We start from the raw sequence: 18,994 nt of genomic DNA, 5'->3' as shown, positions 1-18,994 counted from the left end.
AAACATGTTTTGAGGAGCTCTGAGAATTATTTAAACTGGTTGTAAAGGAGGATAAATGGTGAATGGACTTGAGCTTTATTTATTTTCTAGTCTTCTGACTCTCTTTCACACCTACATATTCACACACTGATGGTAGAGGCTGATATGTAAAGTGACCATCAGAAGTAACTAATCCCATTCACACACAGCAGACGAAGCAATTCAGGGTGACTTGCCTAAAGACATATCAGACATGTAGATACAGGAGCTGGGGATCGAACCCCCGACCTTCCAGTTGAGACGACCGACTCTACCAACTGAACCACAGCCGCCCCTGTAATATGCAATATATATTTCAGGCATTGAGCAGTGACTCCCCCAGCTGTTTCCCACATTAAAAATCACTTCATGAAAAACAGTCAGTCATTGCTGATGGTCTCGTTTGATCTTGTAGGACATAAAAACTCATCAAGATTAATATGAGTCTGTTTAATGACCAGTTAAAAACACTTTGAAGACATCAAAGACGACTCTGACAAGCAGGGATTCAATGTTTCACTCTTAATTTGTATTGCCCAACAATGAAATATGTTTGCTGCAGGCCTCATCAAACACACACACACACACACACAGACACACTCCCATGTGCACTGAATTGTTTCTTTCCCAGGATGCACAACGATATGGAGGAGTGTGTAGAGTGTGAATGTGCCCTCCTGGCTGTGACCCGGTGGATGAGTGGATGAGTGATTGGAGACAGTTTGGACACTGAAGGACTCGAGGCCAGACCAGCTCCGCCAAGTTAAACATAAATGTTTTAATGGTACTATTTACAAAAAAGAAAAAACAATTCTGCTTTTTGATTAGGTTAACTGCTGCAACAATCGAACAGGTACATTGACATCTTAACTACAAAAGAAAAAAAACAGTGATTGAATGGCTGTGGCATAAAAAGGAGGTGTAAAATGAAAACAACCATAGATTTTTTTTGCATAGCAATTAGTTACTTAAGAAGGGGGGGGAGGGGGGGAGGGGGCGGAGAGTGTGGTTATGATGTTTGAGTCTGTGTATGAGGAGGAGGAGGAGGAGGAAGAGGAGGGGGGAAAAAGAAAATCCATGTTGATCAATCTGAGAGTGAAACTATCAAACAGCAGAACATATTCCCTTACGTTGAAAACCTGAGCTCGGGGTGGATTCTAGCTGAGAGCTGCTACATTTGTGATGTTTGCACGAGAACAGTTTGTCAAGCCGAACCAGAAGAAGAGGAGTAGAGGGCGAGAGGAGGGGTATTTTGTTTTATTATTCCACATGTTTTACTCCTTTAAATACAGCAGAGACTGTACGCTAAGGGGGGGGAGGAGAAGGTTGTGTTATAATCCTGTTAACCTGCGAGTTCATTCAGTAAGGGGAACTCCATCCATGTGCTGCTGTGATAATAAGACTAGCATTAGCATGTTTTCCCAGCATGCATCAGCGCTTTCTTTGAAGGGCAAGTGCTCAAAATGTCGCCCCCGGTCCTCTCTGTGCCGTCACCCTCTTTAAAACAGAACCGAGGGTAAAGAGAGTTCACCGGGGGGGGGGGGGGGCTGGACACTCTCAGAAAGAGACTGAAAAGGAATGATTTCACTATTTAAAAAGAAAAAAGAAAAAACAAACACACAAAATTATGTGTTACGCTGGAACAGACAGAAGAGACACAAATAAAACATGTCAGGAATGAAAAACAAACAAAGAAAAAGCAAAACCAACAAAACCAGACTTGGCAGTTTGGAGAAGTGCTCTGGTGATTTCAGGCGACCTCTAGAGGGAGAAGAAGGAACCACATCTCAAATGTACCTGTTTATTTGGATGAGGAGGAGGAGGAGGAGGAGGAGGAGAGGGGGGGGGTATTTTTTCTTGTTTTGTTATTTGTCACTCCACTAAAAATGTACATGGGAATTACAAGCAAACTAGTCAATAGAAAAACACCCTTTGGCCATATTTTGAGGAGTCCGCTACATAGTGCGCTACAAGTGTACACGCGACATATGAAACACCACTAAGCCCCCATGTACATTGTTTAGCCTACTACAGAAAACATTTTTTGTAACGTGTTGTTTTATACTTTTTTTTTTTTTTACATTTATCCTTTTTTTTCCTGTGACAAAAACAAGTGTAGGGAAAGGCTTCTATCTCCATAATGTTCACTAAAAACTGTGAAAGTATTAGACTGATGTTTGAATATCAAACAACAGGAACCCATTTAATATCTTATTCTGCTTTTGAGGTTCTGCTTGTTAATGCCAGAGAGGAGCTGTGGAGGGGGGGCGGGGCGAGGGGCGGGGCCTCAGCCTGTCAGTCATTCATCGGTGGGTGGAGGCCTTGTGTTTGGGGGCGAGGCTGCCGCCGCCGCCGATGTCTTCATCACCACAAGGCGGCTCCGTGTCGTCCGAGTCCAGCCGTCCGTAGGCCGTCACTCGGCAACCTGAGATGCTGCGCATTCTGGGCCTCATGTGGTCACTCTCCGGCTCGGGCTCAGGCTCCGGGTCCTCTGGCAGGGGGAAGCTGCGGCGCTCCCACGGTGCTACCGTCTGCAGAACACAAGACGACACAGCGCGTTAAATATGGTTTTATTTTATAATGGGACCAGTTTAAAGACTACAGTCCTCGTCCCAGTACGTACCCGCTCCTCAAAGGTGAAGTCGGGCGTGGAGCAGCGAGTGTCCTCACTGGACAGAAGCCGGTGGGAGTCTCGGGAGCAGGGCGTGTGGGGGTTGGAGGTGGTGTCCGGGCTGGGCGGGCTCATGGGCGACGGCATGTAGCTGTAATCGTGCAGCATGGGGCAGTGACCCGGGTCAGGGGACGCAGGCTGAGGGGTCGGAGGGTTTGTCCCGCACAGCAGCGGCGTGGTCCGCCCGTCCACCGACTTATACGACCTGAGAGACGACACACAGTCCAGAGTCAAAACCTACGATCAGAGACGAGTGTGTTACAGTGTGAGTGAGACCCGAGGGGGGGCCGGACTCACCTGCTGCCCCTCCTCTTAGCGGGAGCCAGAGCCATCCAAGTCCAACGGGAACGCTCCTGGTCCTCGTAGGGCTGATGGTGCTGAGTGAAGGCTGCGTCTGTCAGGTCCTCCACCTACAAACAAACAAACAAAACGCCATCAGGAAACCCGCTTCACACCACAACAGATGTTTATATTATAGAATTATGTTAGTTCTGGATCCAGTCTTTGTGTGTGAGGTCACATGAAGGTCAAAGGGGGGTTATTAAAACATGATGGTACAAATGTAGTAGGCTGAACTATGAATGACTGTCAGACATGTGCAACTTATCCCATTAATGACACCTGGACCTGCATCGCCTTTGACCACCAGGTGTCACTGTTAATTCACTGTCAGTGTAAATGTGTTAATATCTCTCATTATAACTAAACAGTGAATTATTACACTTATGTTGTAAAACACATCTACGACTGACTGATGTGCAAACATGGATCAGACCAGGTTTGTCACAACACCAAAATTTAAAAAAAAAAAAAAAATATATATATAAAGACCTGCTTGATACCATGGCAACAAAAATAGAAGCCCTAGGCGTGCAATGTTGGGCATCTTTGTGTTTTTAAGATAAAAAATTATTGCAGGCACTGCACTCTGTCTGAATTTACATACTGTTAATATTATTATTTTTTTCCCTCGTAGTCCGCTGCACAGCTCCTACATTGCATCTTTTGTGTTTTTTATCTTTATATTTTTAAATTCTATTTTATATATTGTAATATCTTCTTATTCTGTATTATTTAAGTTGTTGCTAGTTCTGCTTTATTTCCTTGTTAATTGTTTAGCACCAATACACCAAGTCAAATTCCTTGTAAGTGTAAATGTACTTGGCAATAAACCTGATTCTGATTCTGATTAATGGGCGGAGCCTGAGTGACATCACCCGTCTGTTCCTGCAGGGGGCGCTGGAGGCTCATCAGCAGCAGCCGCCATGTTGGAAATGCTGTCTCAGTCTAACTTTCAGTAAACCTAACGACAGGCTGAGAGCTGGAGCTGAGGCGGGTTCCTGATGAACCGTTACACCGCGCCCACCTGTCAATCATGTCAGCTACACGCCTTATTGTGAATAACTCTTATCCTTCATCAAATCAAAACTGATGACTTGTAAAAACCGTACAGCGTGTGCCCGTGATGACAGTATCTAATCAGACTAATAACATAAACTCATTAGAACAAGTGAAGGTGAACACTGACCTCTCGTTCATTCTCGTCTTCAGTGATTGGCTGAGAGAAAATGTCCACTGATCGCCAACTGTACACACAGAAATAAAAAAAAGTGAGAACAGGGAAACAAAATAACCAGACAGAGAGTTAGAGCGGCCCGTGCGTCAGAGCCGACAGGCCGCGGGGGACAAACACGATGATGGTGAGGCGTGGCGTCCTGAGCCGACCCGTGTGTTTACCTCGGGGTGAGGATCTCTTTGTACTGCAGCTTCTCCACTCGGGTGGTGGCGGCCACAGACATGGGGATCACGATGTTGTTGATGTCGAAGGAGCTTTCACCTCGCCTCCTCTTGATTGGCTGCTGCTGGAGGACAGGGACGAGTGATGGAGTCAGCATGGAGGATTCATTCAACAATACAATGGAAACTCGAGAGAGGACAAGCGTCAACATACTTATTAATAAATGTAAATATGTGTAAATATTTGTTTTCTACTCAACGCCATCAGATGTTTGCTCAGTTTTTGTTTTCAGTAACAACGCAGAAATCTGAAGTGATTTTATGACTTTTAAGGTCGGACTTTGTGGTGAAATGTTAAACACTGATATCTGTCTTCGTTTAACTCAACATTTCCTCACACAGATTCAACACTAACTGTTAAACTACACAGCTTTGCGTTTCCTCACACTTCCTGTCTCTGCAGCTGCAGAAAAACAAAATAAACCACGACGCCGAGAAAGTTTCAGTTTGAGTTTCAGTTAGTAAACGTCCTCACTATCACGGGCCTGCATGTTAACGAGGGCGGCGACTTTTCTAACATCTACAGCTCATCTTATTAAGTCCTCACATTGTTCTTCTTCAGATGTCAGGTTTCATATTTTACCTTCGAGGCTGTAACGATCATAGTCAGGCACGTCTAAACGTTTTAACAGAACAAAGGAACTAAAATAAAACATGTCGAAGAGCTTAGATGTAAAGTTTGAGATTAAACTGACAGGTCAGGTTTGGATCAGCGACTCTAAACCGTCATTCTGACTCACTGACATGTTGTCCCAGTGAGGGTCGTCACAGAACTAGAATTTAAAACTTGGATATGGATACCTGTTCTGATTTTAAAGTCAGAAAAATAAGTCAGAGTTTCCTCTTCACGAGAAATATCTTGTTTTTTTATCACCAAAAATTGCACACTGTGTTGAGTGTTAAAGTTGCTCTCCGTCTGCAGTAGACAGAATCGAACCCTCTGCATCCTGAAGGACTGAAGAAATGTCCCCGTTAGCCGACCTGTGAATACACAGCTTCTACCTTTTGCTTGCTTTTAGATCTGTTGTTTTTATTTGTTATTTTGATACTTTACCGTTAGTTTTGATGAGGTAACGTTTTTAAAAATCAAAGTATCCATTACTTTGACAACCCCAATCCCCATGAGACCTTCAAGCCAATATAAAAAAACAGAGAAAGCAGCTTTGGTTTCCAGCGTGTCCTTACAGGTGTGTTGGGGACGCTCTGGCTGCCGGGGCCCAGCGGCGTGGAGTTCTCTGAAGACGTGGACAGCTGACGCGTGAGGGGGCTGTGGAGGGACGAGTGCATGTTGGCCAGAGAGGGGCAGGGGCTGCTCGACTCCAGGAACAGTTTAGGGGAGGCTGGAGGACAGTAGACATATTTAGCTCCTACATCACACTGCAAGGACTTTCAGATGGTTGCTGTACCCAGTTTACTCATCTCTTTGTCTCAATCTTTACACAAAAAGTCCTTCTGCTGCAAATCAGCATCCGTTACAAACACTATGAATCTTACATTGGATGGCTGTTTTCAGTTTGTCCATGTATACTCTACCTGTCTCTATCAAACAAATCATAAATAAACAAATGAATGAATGTTTTGAAACCAGAGCTCGGCTCATGAAAACACTCACTGTCAGTCCGGTCCAGAGAGTGCTCTCTTAACCTCTTGCGACTGTAGTTCTTGTCGTAGGGCCCCAGCGGGGTGGAGAGGCCCTGCAGCCGCTCCGTCTTACACACGGCCTGGCCCTCGAGGCGGGCCGCGCTCAGAGCGGCGCTGCTGCTGCCCACGCTGCTGTCTACTGCCCTCTGCTTGTCAGCACGGTTCTTATAGTGACCCAGTCCTGAAAGGCAACAAGAACCATTATTATGACTATTGTACAGAGGAGTCACACAAGTTTTCACCATAAATATATCATGTTTTCTATTTTATTTTAGGGACTGCATTTTGATAGTGGTGCAAGCTCCGACATTCATGAGATTATGAAGTTAAGAATAAAGTCTGCTGCTTCTACTGAGGCTGAGAGACAACAGACAGCCTCACAGCAGCTTCTGCCCCCTGCTGTTGAGAAATAAACGCTTACAGGAACAAACTGTTTTGTGAAATTAAAACAGCTGGAATTTAATAAACAGCCAAGAAATAAAGTGACAAGAAGAGGAGGGGAGAAGAGAATCTACGACTATTTTATCATCATTATTATCAACATTAATAACAAACACTCAACTGTGATGACTTTTTTATTGATTTATTTTAATTCTGCTTTTTTCTCCAACTTAATCTCAGTTTTCTGAACAGACCACTCAATCTGATCATCTTACTTCCGTATGTACAACAAATGTGATATTCTCAGGTAGCTTGCAGTGTAGTTAAAGGCAGTGAACATACACGCATAGTCCTGCAGGGGGCGCGCGCTTCTGGTGGCCCAGGAGGAGGGGCTCAGTTTGAATGTTGTGTTTACAAAGCTGCAGCAAAACATTTCTACTGAATCCTCCTTAAAACACTCAAGTGTCCACACCAAAGTCTGACATTAAGGGACTGGAATATAAAATGTTGACGGGCTTAAAGGAGGCTCAAAAAGCCTCCCCGAGTAGACGCATTTGTACTTACTGACTGCCATGAGTGAGTTGGTGAACTTGTGCTTCTCTTTGGACGAGGACAGCTTGTGTTTGAGCGAGAGCTTCTTCAGTGGTTTGCTCCTCTCCAGCGACTTCGTCTGCCACTGACTCTTCATCACCTGCTGCAGACGGAGGCCGGTACAAACGTCTGAGGGGGAGAAAACAAAGAGGAGATTACAACAACAACAACAACAACACAAAATAAGAGAGAGCAGTGTCGAGCCAGATACTTCAGATTCACCATCTGTAGCTCGACATTAGCGATTCACAATCACATGCAGCATTTATAAGAAGCCAAGGGCAATCTACTACAAGAGCTAATGCCAAATGTGTTGCTGTAAATACTACTCAGTCTCAATTATGGAGAATACAAATGTGGTTTTTCCATTTCCTTTCTAATCACAAAAATGAAGAAAAATAAGAAGCTTAAATCAGTGAGGAGAAAGCAGAGAGGAGTTTCCGGGTCACATGACGCACTCTACTGATGGACTAGATTGTGTAAATGGTTGAAAATGTTTTCTAAGAACTTCCTGGGGAGACGTATCTCCCCTGCCACTCCTTGTTTGTCTTCCTCGTCTTCCTCTCTGGAAGGAAACGGCTGGCGTAAACCGAGCGAGGTGCTGGCTGAACACTGACCGTCGGGGAAGGAGAGGATGGGGTGGACGCCAAGATCCAGTCTTGACAGGCGCTCCAGGGTGGGCAGCTCGTACTGGGGGTCCTCTCTGGGGGTGGGCCAGCCACCGCACATCACACAGCTGGGGTTGACCCTGCAGTTACACTGGATACAGCTGCTCCTCGGGGCCTGAAAGAGCATGAGGGGGAAACCGTATATCAAGCTGTGATCACTCAAAACTCAACCTTTATGTTGTTGACATGAGTATGGAGCTCATGCTGCATTACTCAGAGCAGGACAAAGTGTTTCTGATATATTCTAAGAGGAGCGGAGCGCCTCAGGAGTTCAGTGAGTCAGCTCCATGTAAAGGCTCTAACGTCATGACTGAGGTAACAGCAGTTAACACAACACAGACAGAAAGATACTTCATGAATGTCACAGGGACGATGTTTCACCCCAAAGGACTTTCTTCACTGATCTACTACATCTGTTAGTGTGTCATTGTTATGAGTGTGTCCATCTTGCATGTTAAACTGTTTGGAAGCTTTTATACGCATCGTCTTGTCGACCGTCCTATTAGAATTTTTTTTAAATATATTTTTGTCAGTACCTGATCTAGTGCTGAGGATTCAATTTAGGATTTAGGACCAGGATTCAATTTAGCTGTTATGCTAATAGTAGCATATTTACTTGTGATGCTTTACCCTTAGGCCATGTGTCCACCCAGCGTTTTTACTCAATTGTTTTTAATAAGCAGAGAGCGTTTGCAGCAGTAGGAGGACATCTGGACAAAAAGCACAGCGCCCAGCGTCGGTTTTCTCGAGCGTATCACCTTTTTAGGGTGGCTGCTCTGAGCGCATTGTTTTTTAAAATCTTAAAACTTTTCAGAAGGGGCAATATTTTTCATATCTTGTACCCACAATGTCTTTGCTCCGTGTACGATCGGGTAAAATGATCTCAAATATAAAACATACAGTTGAAGTTAATGGAGCCGTGTCGGTCATACAGCGGCTGTTGTCATGGAGACAGGATGGACGTGCAGCGCTCTTCCTTACAGCGCATAAACACGTCATGCAAGCGCTTACAGCCAGCGCTTTTCTGTCTGGAATAAAACACTAGCTGGACACGGGGCCTAGTGTGTAATGTCCTCATCTAATACATTTTAAAAATAATTACAATTTAAGCCGTCCTCTTTGGAGGACCCCTCTGTACGAGGGGTTCGCGCACTAACCACTAGGCTACCGGCGTCGGGGACTTTTGGATATCATAATTTCAAACTGTTTATGAGCTTGCAGAGGATTATGTAAATTGTGGGCGTTCTTATTTGGAGAAATAAACGACAAAGGAGATTACAACGAGGGCAGCACTACACATAAACCAATCTGAGCGACGCTGCTGCTGCACATGGTCGATACTTTCAGATTATGATGGTCACGTCCGTCTGACTGACACTGCTCAGTTACAGATCAAAATGTTCTGTTTGACAGACACCGGCTCGGACACGTTTCTACACATATTACTGAGATGAAAGCATGAACACCAAAACAGCGACACCACAGCGAGCCAGTCCTGAAACTCTAAATGCTAAAGATGAAGGCTAACGTTAACTGTTGTTTACAGTTCTCTCGGTCTATTAAACATTTGATTTTGGTCTCACAGAAGCCTTAGCTGTTAATATGTGTGTGTGTCTATTTTTTTCCCACTAAAACTTGTGAGTAGTCACGAGGGTGATTTCTCATCTTTGTAGTTTGCCCCAGTTTTTCATAATAAAGTTACAGATCTCTTGTTTATTCATCTGCTAAGTTACACAACGAGAGAATAATCAGTGACAGCAGCAGCAGCTTTAAAGCACACCGTTTATTTCAAAATAAAAGCAGGCAGCAGCTTTAAAGAGGTTATATTCTGCCCTTCTTGGGGTTCATATATTTAATCTATGTACCTACTAAAGTATGTTCACAATAACTAAAGTTCTAAAAAGTGTCTGTTTTCATGAACTGCCGCTCCGTGCACCGGCTCTCTTCTGACTCTCTCTCTAAGGCTCTGAAGTGCCCACGTTCAGAGTCCCCACGTGTGCCAAGTCTGATCTGATTGGTCGGCCTGTCGGCTCTGCCGTAATTGGTCAGTTGCTCAGCACGGTTCTCGGAAATGTCCCGCCCCTTTTACCATATTGGGAATGCAGCCACTTTGGCTCAGAGGGGAGCAAAAACATTAGCACCTTAGCATTACTGTGCTACCGCAGGCTACGGCATATGGTGGGCGTGCTACAGAAGTTAACGGGCGTGCAACATGAGCTGCAGGGCCACAACGAGCCAATGGGCTTAGATCAGTGATCTCACACTGACAAGACGTCACACTGACACATTTTTATCGAGGGGGGCTAGAACCGAGCGTTACATGCAGCTAATGCTACAGCTAACAGGAGGACGTAGGAGAAGCTGCGTTTCCGCGGACTTTGAATTTTTGCACATAGATGTGACTAAACATGCACAGGACACTTGGAAAACACACTAAAGAGCAGATAAAACCAGAAAAATCAGAATATGGGACCTTTAAAACATGTTTTCTTTCAAAATAAAAAGCATACAGCAGCAGCTATAAAACAAACGATTCCTTTCAGAATAAAAGCACACTTGTTCTTTCGCTCTGCAACTTCACATTTAACATCTTCCGAGCAATTCAACACAATTCTCAGCATCGAATCGTTCATACCAACTTAACCACTGTGTTGATTTTTCTTTCCCACACAGTTTGTGATCATGTGGCGGCCGGGCTCTTGAGACTCACCTTGCCGTTGAGGTTGGGTACAGTGTTGGGCTGCATGAGCCGCCGTCGTCGACAGCTGACGAGCGGTCGTGTGCGCGCAGACACACACGTGCTGTCGTAGGCCGACGGCTGCTGGTGCTTTGTGTCTGCACTCTCTGCCATCCTGTCACAAGGACAACCAACAGAGAGAATTAAGGTCACAGACTTTACACCTTCAAATTCAATACCAACACAACAGGACTCAGGCAGCAGAATCAGTAACATGATTTATTCATTTTACGAGTTAAATAATGCTCATAAAGGCAGATAAAGTTGATCTTATCTTGTGTTATGTGACCAGCAGCCCTTAACAACATGTTTAGATTAGCATGAAAGTGAACATGGGGGGGCATTAAATCTTTGTTTTTGTGAAGGCAGATTCTTAAAAACGACTCAAGCGATTATAAAAATAGAAACATTCTCTTTGATTAAGCGACTAATCATTGCTGCTGCAAACAACGTCAGCTTCTCACATTTGTAATCGATCATGTTCAAGAACTGCCCTGTTGGGGTTTTTCTCAGAAAGCAGCGTCCTTTCTGGGAAACAAAATGAGGTAATCATCATCATCATCATACCTGCTGAGGACGCCGTTAACAGGCTGTGTGTTTTGACCTTTCCAGGAGCCGGACTCGGTGTTGATGATGTGGGCGGCGCCTGTGTGCTCCAGCCGTTCTGAAGCAACATCCTGCACAGACAGACGAGACAAAGCCGGTGAGAAAGCACTTCACAGAAACATAGACGACTGACAGCACTCGACACAAGGCGGGATATTTAAAGAAAGGACATAATAGACTAAACTGAATCATCCCGCTCCTCTGGACCTTAAATTATTCAAACATGGTTTGTGAGGAGTGCTGGGCTCCCCCCAAAAACTAAAACCTATTCTGCACTGTCACAAAGACGTCTGACTCAGAGCGTCTTCACAAGCTTACAGACATAACATAGAAACCAAATGTCCTTGATCTGACCCTCACCCCCGGAGGTGTCAACACTTGACAGGTTTGGTTTTGAGTCATGTTAACAAATCTCCACTTAAAGGTCACAGAAAATCCTCTTCTCCATGTTTCTCTAACTCTAACATGTGTCTTTAGTCTGTCTACAACCCCCCAATGATGAGAAAAGTCCATCCTCTCTGTCTTTTGTCTGCTCCACTTTTCAGAAAATGTGTGCTCAAACAGGCCGTTTGGAGATTCTCCCTTCGTGACATCACAAAGGGCTGTAGCTCCTCCCCCAGGTGGGGGACACTCCCACAGCTAGGTGTTTGTTCTGCCCTCTGAGTCTGCCTTCTCACCGTAAACAATAGGACATGGAGTGAGAAAGCACCAAGTACACCCAAGCCCTTCCAGAGAGGGGGCGTGGTCAGACACAGCTCATTTACATATTTAAAGGTACAGACACAGAAACAGCCTGTTCTGAGCAGGGCTGAAATAGAGGGATTTATACACATGATCAAATACAGGATCAGAGTGGATTTAGAACAAGAAACACACACACGTTTTGAGGAGCTCTGAAACTTATTTAAACTGGTTGAAAAGGAGGAGAATATGTCACCTTTAAGGCAGTGGATTATATTTATTTAAACACCAAAAGCATATCTTTGTTGAAACACTAAACTTCCCCTATGTTTCACAGAGTATGAATCATTTAAAACAGCTGCCCTAACGTAAACTACTTTGTTCAGACGGCATGAAAAGCAGATCAGATCTTAGGACGGACCTGTGCAGCATCTTTTCAAGTGATCAGATTTGTGTGTACAGGCCGCACTAACCTTCAGCATATGCATGTGTTCAAATGGACACAAAACGACCCACACTGCTAACATCAGTCAGAATAAATACATCAACTTCATTATGAAGGATTCAGTGTCATCAGTGCAACATCTGACATATTATCATCTTTGTTGTAGCACGTCATTGATGATTGATGATCACATCAGGATTATTTGGTTTATTTTCTTTTACAAAATCAAACTGGATTACAAAAAAAACAAAACATGTTTGGGCCATGGATCAGAACAAATCCTTCAGAGTAGAGGCGTCTCTGGCAGTTGTTCTGGTTTAACAAACATGTATTAAAACGACTCCAGCTCATCCGGACTGACAGGCTCGTCCTGTGATAAATCATTTGACAATTATTTGGAGACGAACGTTGAAGGAGTTTATTACACGCAGCTCGTCTGTCTAAATCATTTTAGAGCTCAGAGACGTACAAAAAAATCATTTCCTTTGGACATTTACCGTCTATCTAACAGATGCTGTGAAGAGAACAAACCAGCTGAAAATGTTTTTTATTGATTATCGGGTAGCTGTGAATAAACCCATTAATACACAGCTCACGTCGACCTTCTAATCTAACATCAAACACACACAGAGGGCAGAAAGACGGCTGCTTCAATCTGATGTTTACTCTGAACTTCATACACTGAACTTCTAACAATCATTACCTACAAAAGATCAAACAAAAAGCAAAAGATGCTGAACACAGTTTGACATTTTGGATTTTAGAGCCATTTAGAAAAAACGTCAAACTGCTGAGAGGCTGAGGATGTGATCAAGACATAGCTGTAAGGGAACACTGCTTCCTCTGCTTACCTGAGGCTCCGTCTTCACCTCTGTCCCACCTGCAGACACCACACCGGGGGAAACACCTCCCAACTCTACTGAGCCCTGCAGAACCAAGAGCTGAGTGTTAACCCTCCACCCCCAATAATCTATGTAACGATTATTTGTGCTGATCTGATCAGACGTATCTGTGTGGCTGGGAAAGTATTTACGGTAATGAAACCCACAAACAGACACGTCTCTCAAAAACAACAACAACATCAGAGAGAACGACTTACCTTGCTGGCTCGGATCTGTCTGTAGATGTCGGTCTGCTGTCGGATGCGGTACTCCAGGTCTGAGATGTGAGCCTGGAGCCAGTTCCAGTGACTGATGATGGCCGCTCTCTCCACCGTGTAGCGACTCTCTGCACGCTTCCATCTGAGGGTCAAAAAAATAAAAAAAAGGTAAACATGCTTGTTTTAAAAAGGTGAACTGATGAGATTCTGTTTCAACTGAGGGCGATAAAACAAATCACCAACACGCAGCTGAAGTCCTCAGTGGATGATAGGTTTGAAGAGTCACAAGCAATTTGACCCCATGGAGGAAAAGTGAATACATATGTAGTGATTTATGTGTTCTAGACGGAGCTGAGAGAAGCAAACAGCTAACTCTTTTATCAATAAATGCATCATTGGTCTTAGTTATTTTAAAATATAAGTTGTTGTATTAAGCCTGCTGCTGTTTAAAATAACACCTTTAAAGACATCTCCTTTTGTTTGTCCGTCTGGATCGACATTATTAATCACTTTTGATGATTTTAAAGAAACTGCACATAAGAAAATGACCAGCTGCACCCTTACTGAGTCAATTTAAATCAAATTAAATTACCCATTTAGGAAAATGATCAGTACTAAGTAGCACACAGACAAGTACTGTCCATGCCTGGTCTGTCCTTTTACAACATGATCCATTAAAATCCAAACACTAACATATCATTACATCACAATATGCTGTGAGCCTTAAAGCATTTCCCCCGTCAGACTGCAGAGGTCAGTGAATCAGCATTAAACAAATCTCACTGTAACCGAGGACACCCTGGGAGAGAATTCTTATCAAAAACAGGATCAGGCGTGTGTCCATACTGAGGAGGACGTATATGAACAGGGGAGTTTCATTCGTCTGATTTATTTCATGGCACAGAATGAATACCAGCCGAGAGCAGAGTACTCCATTTTACCAGTATGACACACAGAATGGGCATTTCAAAGGCAGACATGAGAGGAAAATGTCTGCTCCTGCACCGTGCAGCAGCAACCACAGAGGGCGCTGTTTCATTAAAATACAGTCAGCAGCAGCAGTGACCACGGTTAAACAATGAAAAAAAAAAAAAAAAAAAAAATGACTCAGATGGCAGACAAAGATAGACCTTGCACTCCTCTGCTCGTTCTCCTCCCCACACCGACTCTGTTTTCAATTTTCAGAGCTCCACCAGGATGGAAGGAAGTGGAGAAATGCTACTGCTGGGAGTGGGAGATGAGACGGAGAGGGGAAGGAAAGGGGGAGGAAGAGAAGAGGGACAACAAGGACCGGGAAGCTCTGGCAGGCCGGAGAGGAACAGACGGACTTTAAAAGCAATCTACAGGCCACGGGGTGTTTGAGGGGGTGGGGCTGGGTCAGGGAACAGTGCGGCAGACACTGGGATAACCAATAATCCAAGCAGGCATGTTGTCTTATTGTGGAGCTGAGCGGAAGGAGAGTTACTGTGGCTTTGATGCAGACATCAGCCCTCCAATCCTTGCAATCAAAGACGCCTTGACTCATTCCTTCAGCTCAGCCACAACATTAAGAAATCTATGGCTCGTTCTCTGCAATACAGAATCAAGGGCACTGCTGCAAAGACATCTGCAGTGCTACCTGTTAATAACGTCTCCTATTGCTATTCCACAGACTCGATCCTTCTTTCCACACAAACAAACACGCTCTCTTCTTACATGTTAAAACACTGCAACACCTCTGAGCATGCCCATGCCTGATGCATCAGACCAATTCACAGGCAACTTATTTGCATCCTTGAATCCCTGTGGAGACTCATCTGAGAACAACACCGGCAGGGCAAAGTGTGTCGCACCGTCGTCTGCACAAATTACTCCGAGCACGCCCATGATTAACCTAAAAAAAGGTGGGTGGACAACAGATACACTGCAGGGAGGAGATGCCAGGTGTGACGTCCCTCAGGGTGAACTGGATAATGATCTTGAGGAGATGCATACTCTCTGCTACAGAGAGAGGAATGTATGTTCATTGTAGACAGCGTCAAAACACTGAAAGGGGAGTAGCAGTTTCCTGATCACAAAGGAGAGAAAAAGCTGCTGAGAAAGATCACAGAGAGAGGAGGAGTGTGGGAGAATAAGATCGACTGTGTCTACCTGGATATGTAGAAAAAGGATTTCAATGTTAGTATAAGAATCTGAATGATCCTTTATATCTAAATTATGAATGAAGATGCATCTCTGTGCCGCTCTCAGGGAGATGCACTGATCGTTTCTGTTGCGGCGGGTAATAAACTCTAATATTTCTGCAAGCCACCCGTTATTAATCAGAATTTTAACTCACTAAAACATAAACACACAGTCTTGTGCTTTAATACGTTGAAGTTCTCGTCTCTGTCTTTGGAGTCCAAATGCTGTAAATGCTCGAGTCAAAGTCAGAGACATTAGTGCACGAGTACGAGTCGAGTCACAAGTCCTGAAAATCTGGGCTAGTCGGACTCAAGGCCGAGTTTTTGATTCATCGATTACAGTAGTTACTGGAACTAAAAAATGTGTCAGACGCTACATTACATGGACAGTAATAATCTGAATGTTGACCAATGAGACTCTGATTAAGTTGAATATTCAGTTTCAGTCAAGTTACCTCTGAATTTTGACTCCATGACCTGCATGATGCTACTGTTCACCTTTGTGAGTGTTTCATTAGTATTTCTGTCCATTCTAAGATAATATGAAAAAGTCAATGACAGCAGCCACTCGTGGTGTTGTTGTAGACGTCTGTTAAGTGAACACAGCCCTCCCCGTCATTCTGCGACCTTCTTGAATATGAAAACATTTCAATGTTTTCTTCCATCAATGACTTTATTCTGCCTTTTTCCCTTAAAACCTTTAACATGACAACCGTTTTCTCCCCCCCCCCCCCCCAGAGAGTATCTTCTTCACACCAGCCATATTGATTTCTCAAACACACTCGGGGCATTCGTCGTCAAGCGGTCGGCAGCTGCCGTATGTGCCGCAAAATGCAGTGAAAACATTATCGTGCGATTTCGGTCTTAACATGTCTACAATAATGCCACTACAATCAGAATACTCCACATCACACGTTAATGGGGGGGGGGTTATGTTGCCTACATGCAGTGTCAGAAATTAACACCCTAAAGTGCATAATGCTGGTTGACTATCTGTTAGGCGAGAATTTCAGATCGCTATCGGCCTCATGGCGGTTAAATGTTCAAACAGTAATTGCCATCAATAAAAATGTGCAGAGTTTTATTCTGCTGCTTCTCTCTTCAGCTCCTCTGCTGTCTGCATGTCGGAGCATCTCAGAGGTGAGCTGCTGGTGAAAAAAAATGTGCTTGGCTGGTAATTTTTTATATCTACCTGCCATCTTGGCCCCCGAGTCCAAATTAATTTCGATCCCGTCTACATGGCTTAGTCAGACTATTAACAACAGAATATTGCTGCCCATCCAAACACGGCTGAGCATCCTAAATGTCTTGTTTTGTCAGCTTCCCAAAGAAAATCTAGTTCTCTCAAACTAATGAGTGAAATCTAACTGATTCATTGTTGTCAGATCTCCAGTCCCTGGGTTATGGACTTCACATGCCAGGAGGAAACAAACCTCTGGGTTCTCCAGTGAACATTTTGGTGTCAGGGATCCAGGAAGTGCTATAAATGTAGCTTGTCAAAATATAAACACACAGAAGTCCAATGACCTTAATCGTCACAGTGACGAAGGAGGCGGAGGAGGAGGAGGAGGGGTGAAATGCAGTATTGAGAACCTCCCCCCCCCCAACACACTCCCGACGCTAGGCGCTCCACCCTCCCCCCCTCTCTCTAACCAGGACACATTTTTCTCCCCCCCTTCTGCCACACTCACAAAGCACCAGCGGCAATCACTACCGCCGTGGTTTTCTGGCTGTCAGCACATTCTCCATTGTGGAGCTTCTCTGGATGCAGCACATACGTTGCATGAAGAACCCTGTACCATACGAGCCCCCCAAAACCAACACCGCCACTCAAAAACGTGGCCGAGTACTCCCCCCACCCATAAACCAACAGAGCTCTGGACTGAGAACCAGTTCACTCGTCTATAACGTATTCTTCTACTGGATATTTACGGTGATTCTCTGAAAGCCAAAAAATCAATAAATCTAAAAATGATAGTTTGTGATGAACTTCATAATCACATTCTTTGCATATTCCTTGATTTTTCTACCCCGCTTAAATCCATTGCGTGTTTGTGAATAATAGAGTGGGGGGGTTGTTCTTCCTTTGCAGACAGACACACTGTAAGAATGATTTACTCTCTGCTAGGGCTGGGAAATATATCGAGTTTTAAAGATATATCGATATATTTTCAAACAAGATATAGAGTAAGACAATATTGTTAATATGGATATAGTTTAAGTTGCATTAAAATAACGTTACAGAGGTGTCAGGTCACCTTTTTCTCATTTCACTGATGATGACTGACTGTCTGTCCCTCTTAACCCTGCTCCTCCTCTCTCTCTCTCTTTTATTGTATTTAAGGAACATTTTTATTTTATAATATTACTTTTTAAATTCACAAACACGTAGTTTATTTTTCCATGTGTTTTCACTGTTAATAAAATACATATCCATATATATCGAGTATCGCCATTCAGCTAATCAATATCAAGATATGAGTTTTGGTCCATATCGCCCAGCCCTACTCTCTGCTTGGTCAATGTGTTTAATAAGAAGTGTAATTCTGCTGTGATATGCATTTTGCTCTGCCATGTTTACTCATCACTTCACCTTACAGCAACATTTTTTAAACTTCAATGCGATACTAGTAAAAATTCAGCGTTATTGATACAAATTCAATAGAAGTCCCAGGCACCCAATATATGCTACTTGTTTTTAATTACCAAAAATTGCAGGAAACCTCAGACACACTGTCTAAGTCGCACGAAAGTGTTGGCAACGTTCAATGAAGATCTACAGTTTCTTTAGAGTTTCAAAGTATCTGCAATTTTAACAACCTTAGTAGAGCGTATACTTCTATTTATAGGAGGCGTATACATGCCAGTATCCGGTATTAAAGGGGTATGAGTGCTGAGAAACAATGCTCTGACATACCCATAACCACAACAGGGGAATTTTTCCTCATGATGGACCTGACTGCCACATCTTCTGTATCCATGGGCAACAGTACGATCCAAATATACATCCTTCAAAATGTACTGAGCGGAAGAAGTCAAGCCACAATTTTTTAAAGACACAGATTGGATTTTTGTTTTTTGTCTGGATAACTGAACTGTGATGATCCACCTCGATTTAAAGGAAACAACCCGCACACATCACGATTAAAATGTAATGACTTAACAGCACAAATATGCGGCTAACTAACTTATGTCCATCGCATGCAAGCTGCTCATCTCCAAATGCGCCATCTCAAGACCGCTGCTCAGCTGTCTGATCTGACACTTTTAAGTTTTTACTGCTGGAGGTGCAGCTTCAATCTGTCCCTTTCCATCTCTCAGATTCATTTCCTTGTTTTTTTTGCGAGGTGTTGCAGTGCCACAGCTTTTTAAAAGTGCTGCTGTTGATTGAAAACAGGATTTGTCCATATTAAGAGAGACTACAAAACTGTGTTTGGAAAATCAGGATTACATCATTCCAGCAGAGAAATCTGTAATATAGGCTATTAGGTATTCGC

General features: G+C 43.8%; 1 protein-coding gene across 5 annotated transcripts in view; it reads right to left on the bottom strand.

Annotated features, from left to right (window-relative positions):
- Positions 1-776: 776 nt before the first annotated feature.
- The window catches only part of kansl1a (KAT8 regulatory NSL complex subunit 1a), a 37,098-nt gene continuing 18,880 nt past the window's right edge, over positions 777-18,994 (bottom strand). For 3 of the 5 annotated variants that reach the window (XM_020657381.3, XM_020657382.3, XM_020657380.3), the window contains exons 3-15: positions 13,336-13,477; positions 13,088-13,162; positions 11,072-11,181; positions 10,478-10,619; positions 7,717-7,882; positions 7,073-7,228; positions 6,099-6,308; positions 5,672-5,826; positions 4,427-4,551; positions 4,218-4,275; positions 2,987-3,099; positions 2,642-2,894; positions 777-2,549 (exon numbers count right to left, since the gene is read on the bottom strand). In XM_020657381.3, coding sequence (XP_020513037.1) covers positions 2,322-2,549; positions 2,642-2,894; positions 2,987-3,099; positions 4,218-4,275; positions 4,427-4,551; positions 5,672-5,826; positions 6,099-6,308; positions 7,073-7,228; positions 7,717-7,882; positions 10,478-10,619; positions 11,072-11,181; positions 13,088-13,162; positions 13,336-13,477 — 1,933 coding nt within the window. In that variant the 3' untranslated portion in view covers positions 777-2,321. The remainder of the gene's footprint in view (positions 2,550-2,641; positions 2,895-2,986; positions 3,100-4,217; positions 4,276-4,426; positions 4,552-5,671; positions 5,827-6,098; positions 6,309-7,072; positions 7,229-7,716; positions 7,883-10,477; positions 10,620-11,071; positions 11,182-13,087; positions 13,163-13,335; positions 13,478-18,994) is intronic. The other 2 variants (XM_020657383.3, XM_065949698.1) reach the window with 2 other exon arrangements.

This window comes from Labrus bergylta, chromosome 21 (genome assembly GCF_963930695.1).
Source record: "Labrus bergylta chromosome 21, fLabBer1.1, whole genome shotgun sequence".
NCBI classification, from domain to species: Eukaryota; Metazoa; Chordata; class Actinopteri; order Labriformes; family Labridae; genus Labrus; species Labrus bergylta.
This window is presented reverse-complemented; position numbering and strand designations above follow the sequence as displayed.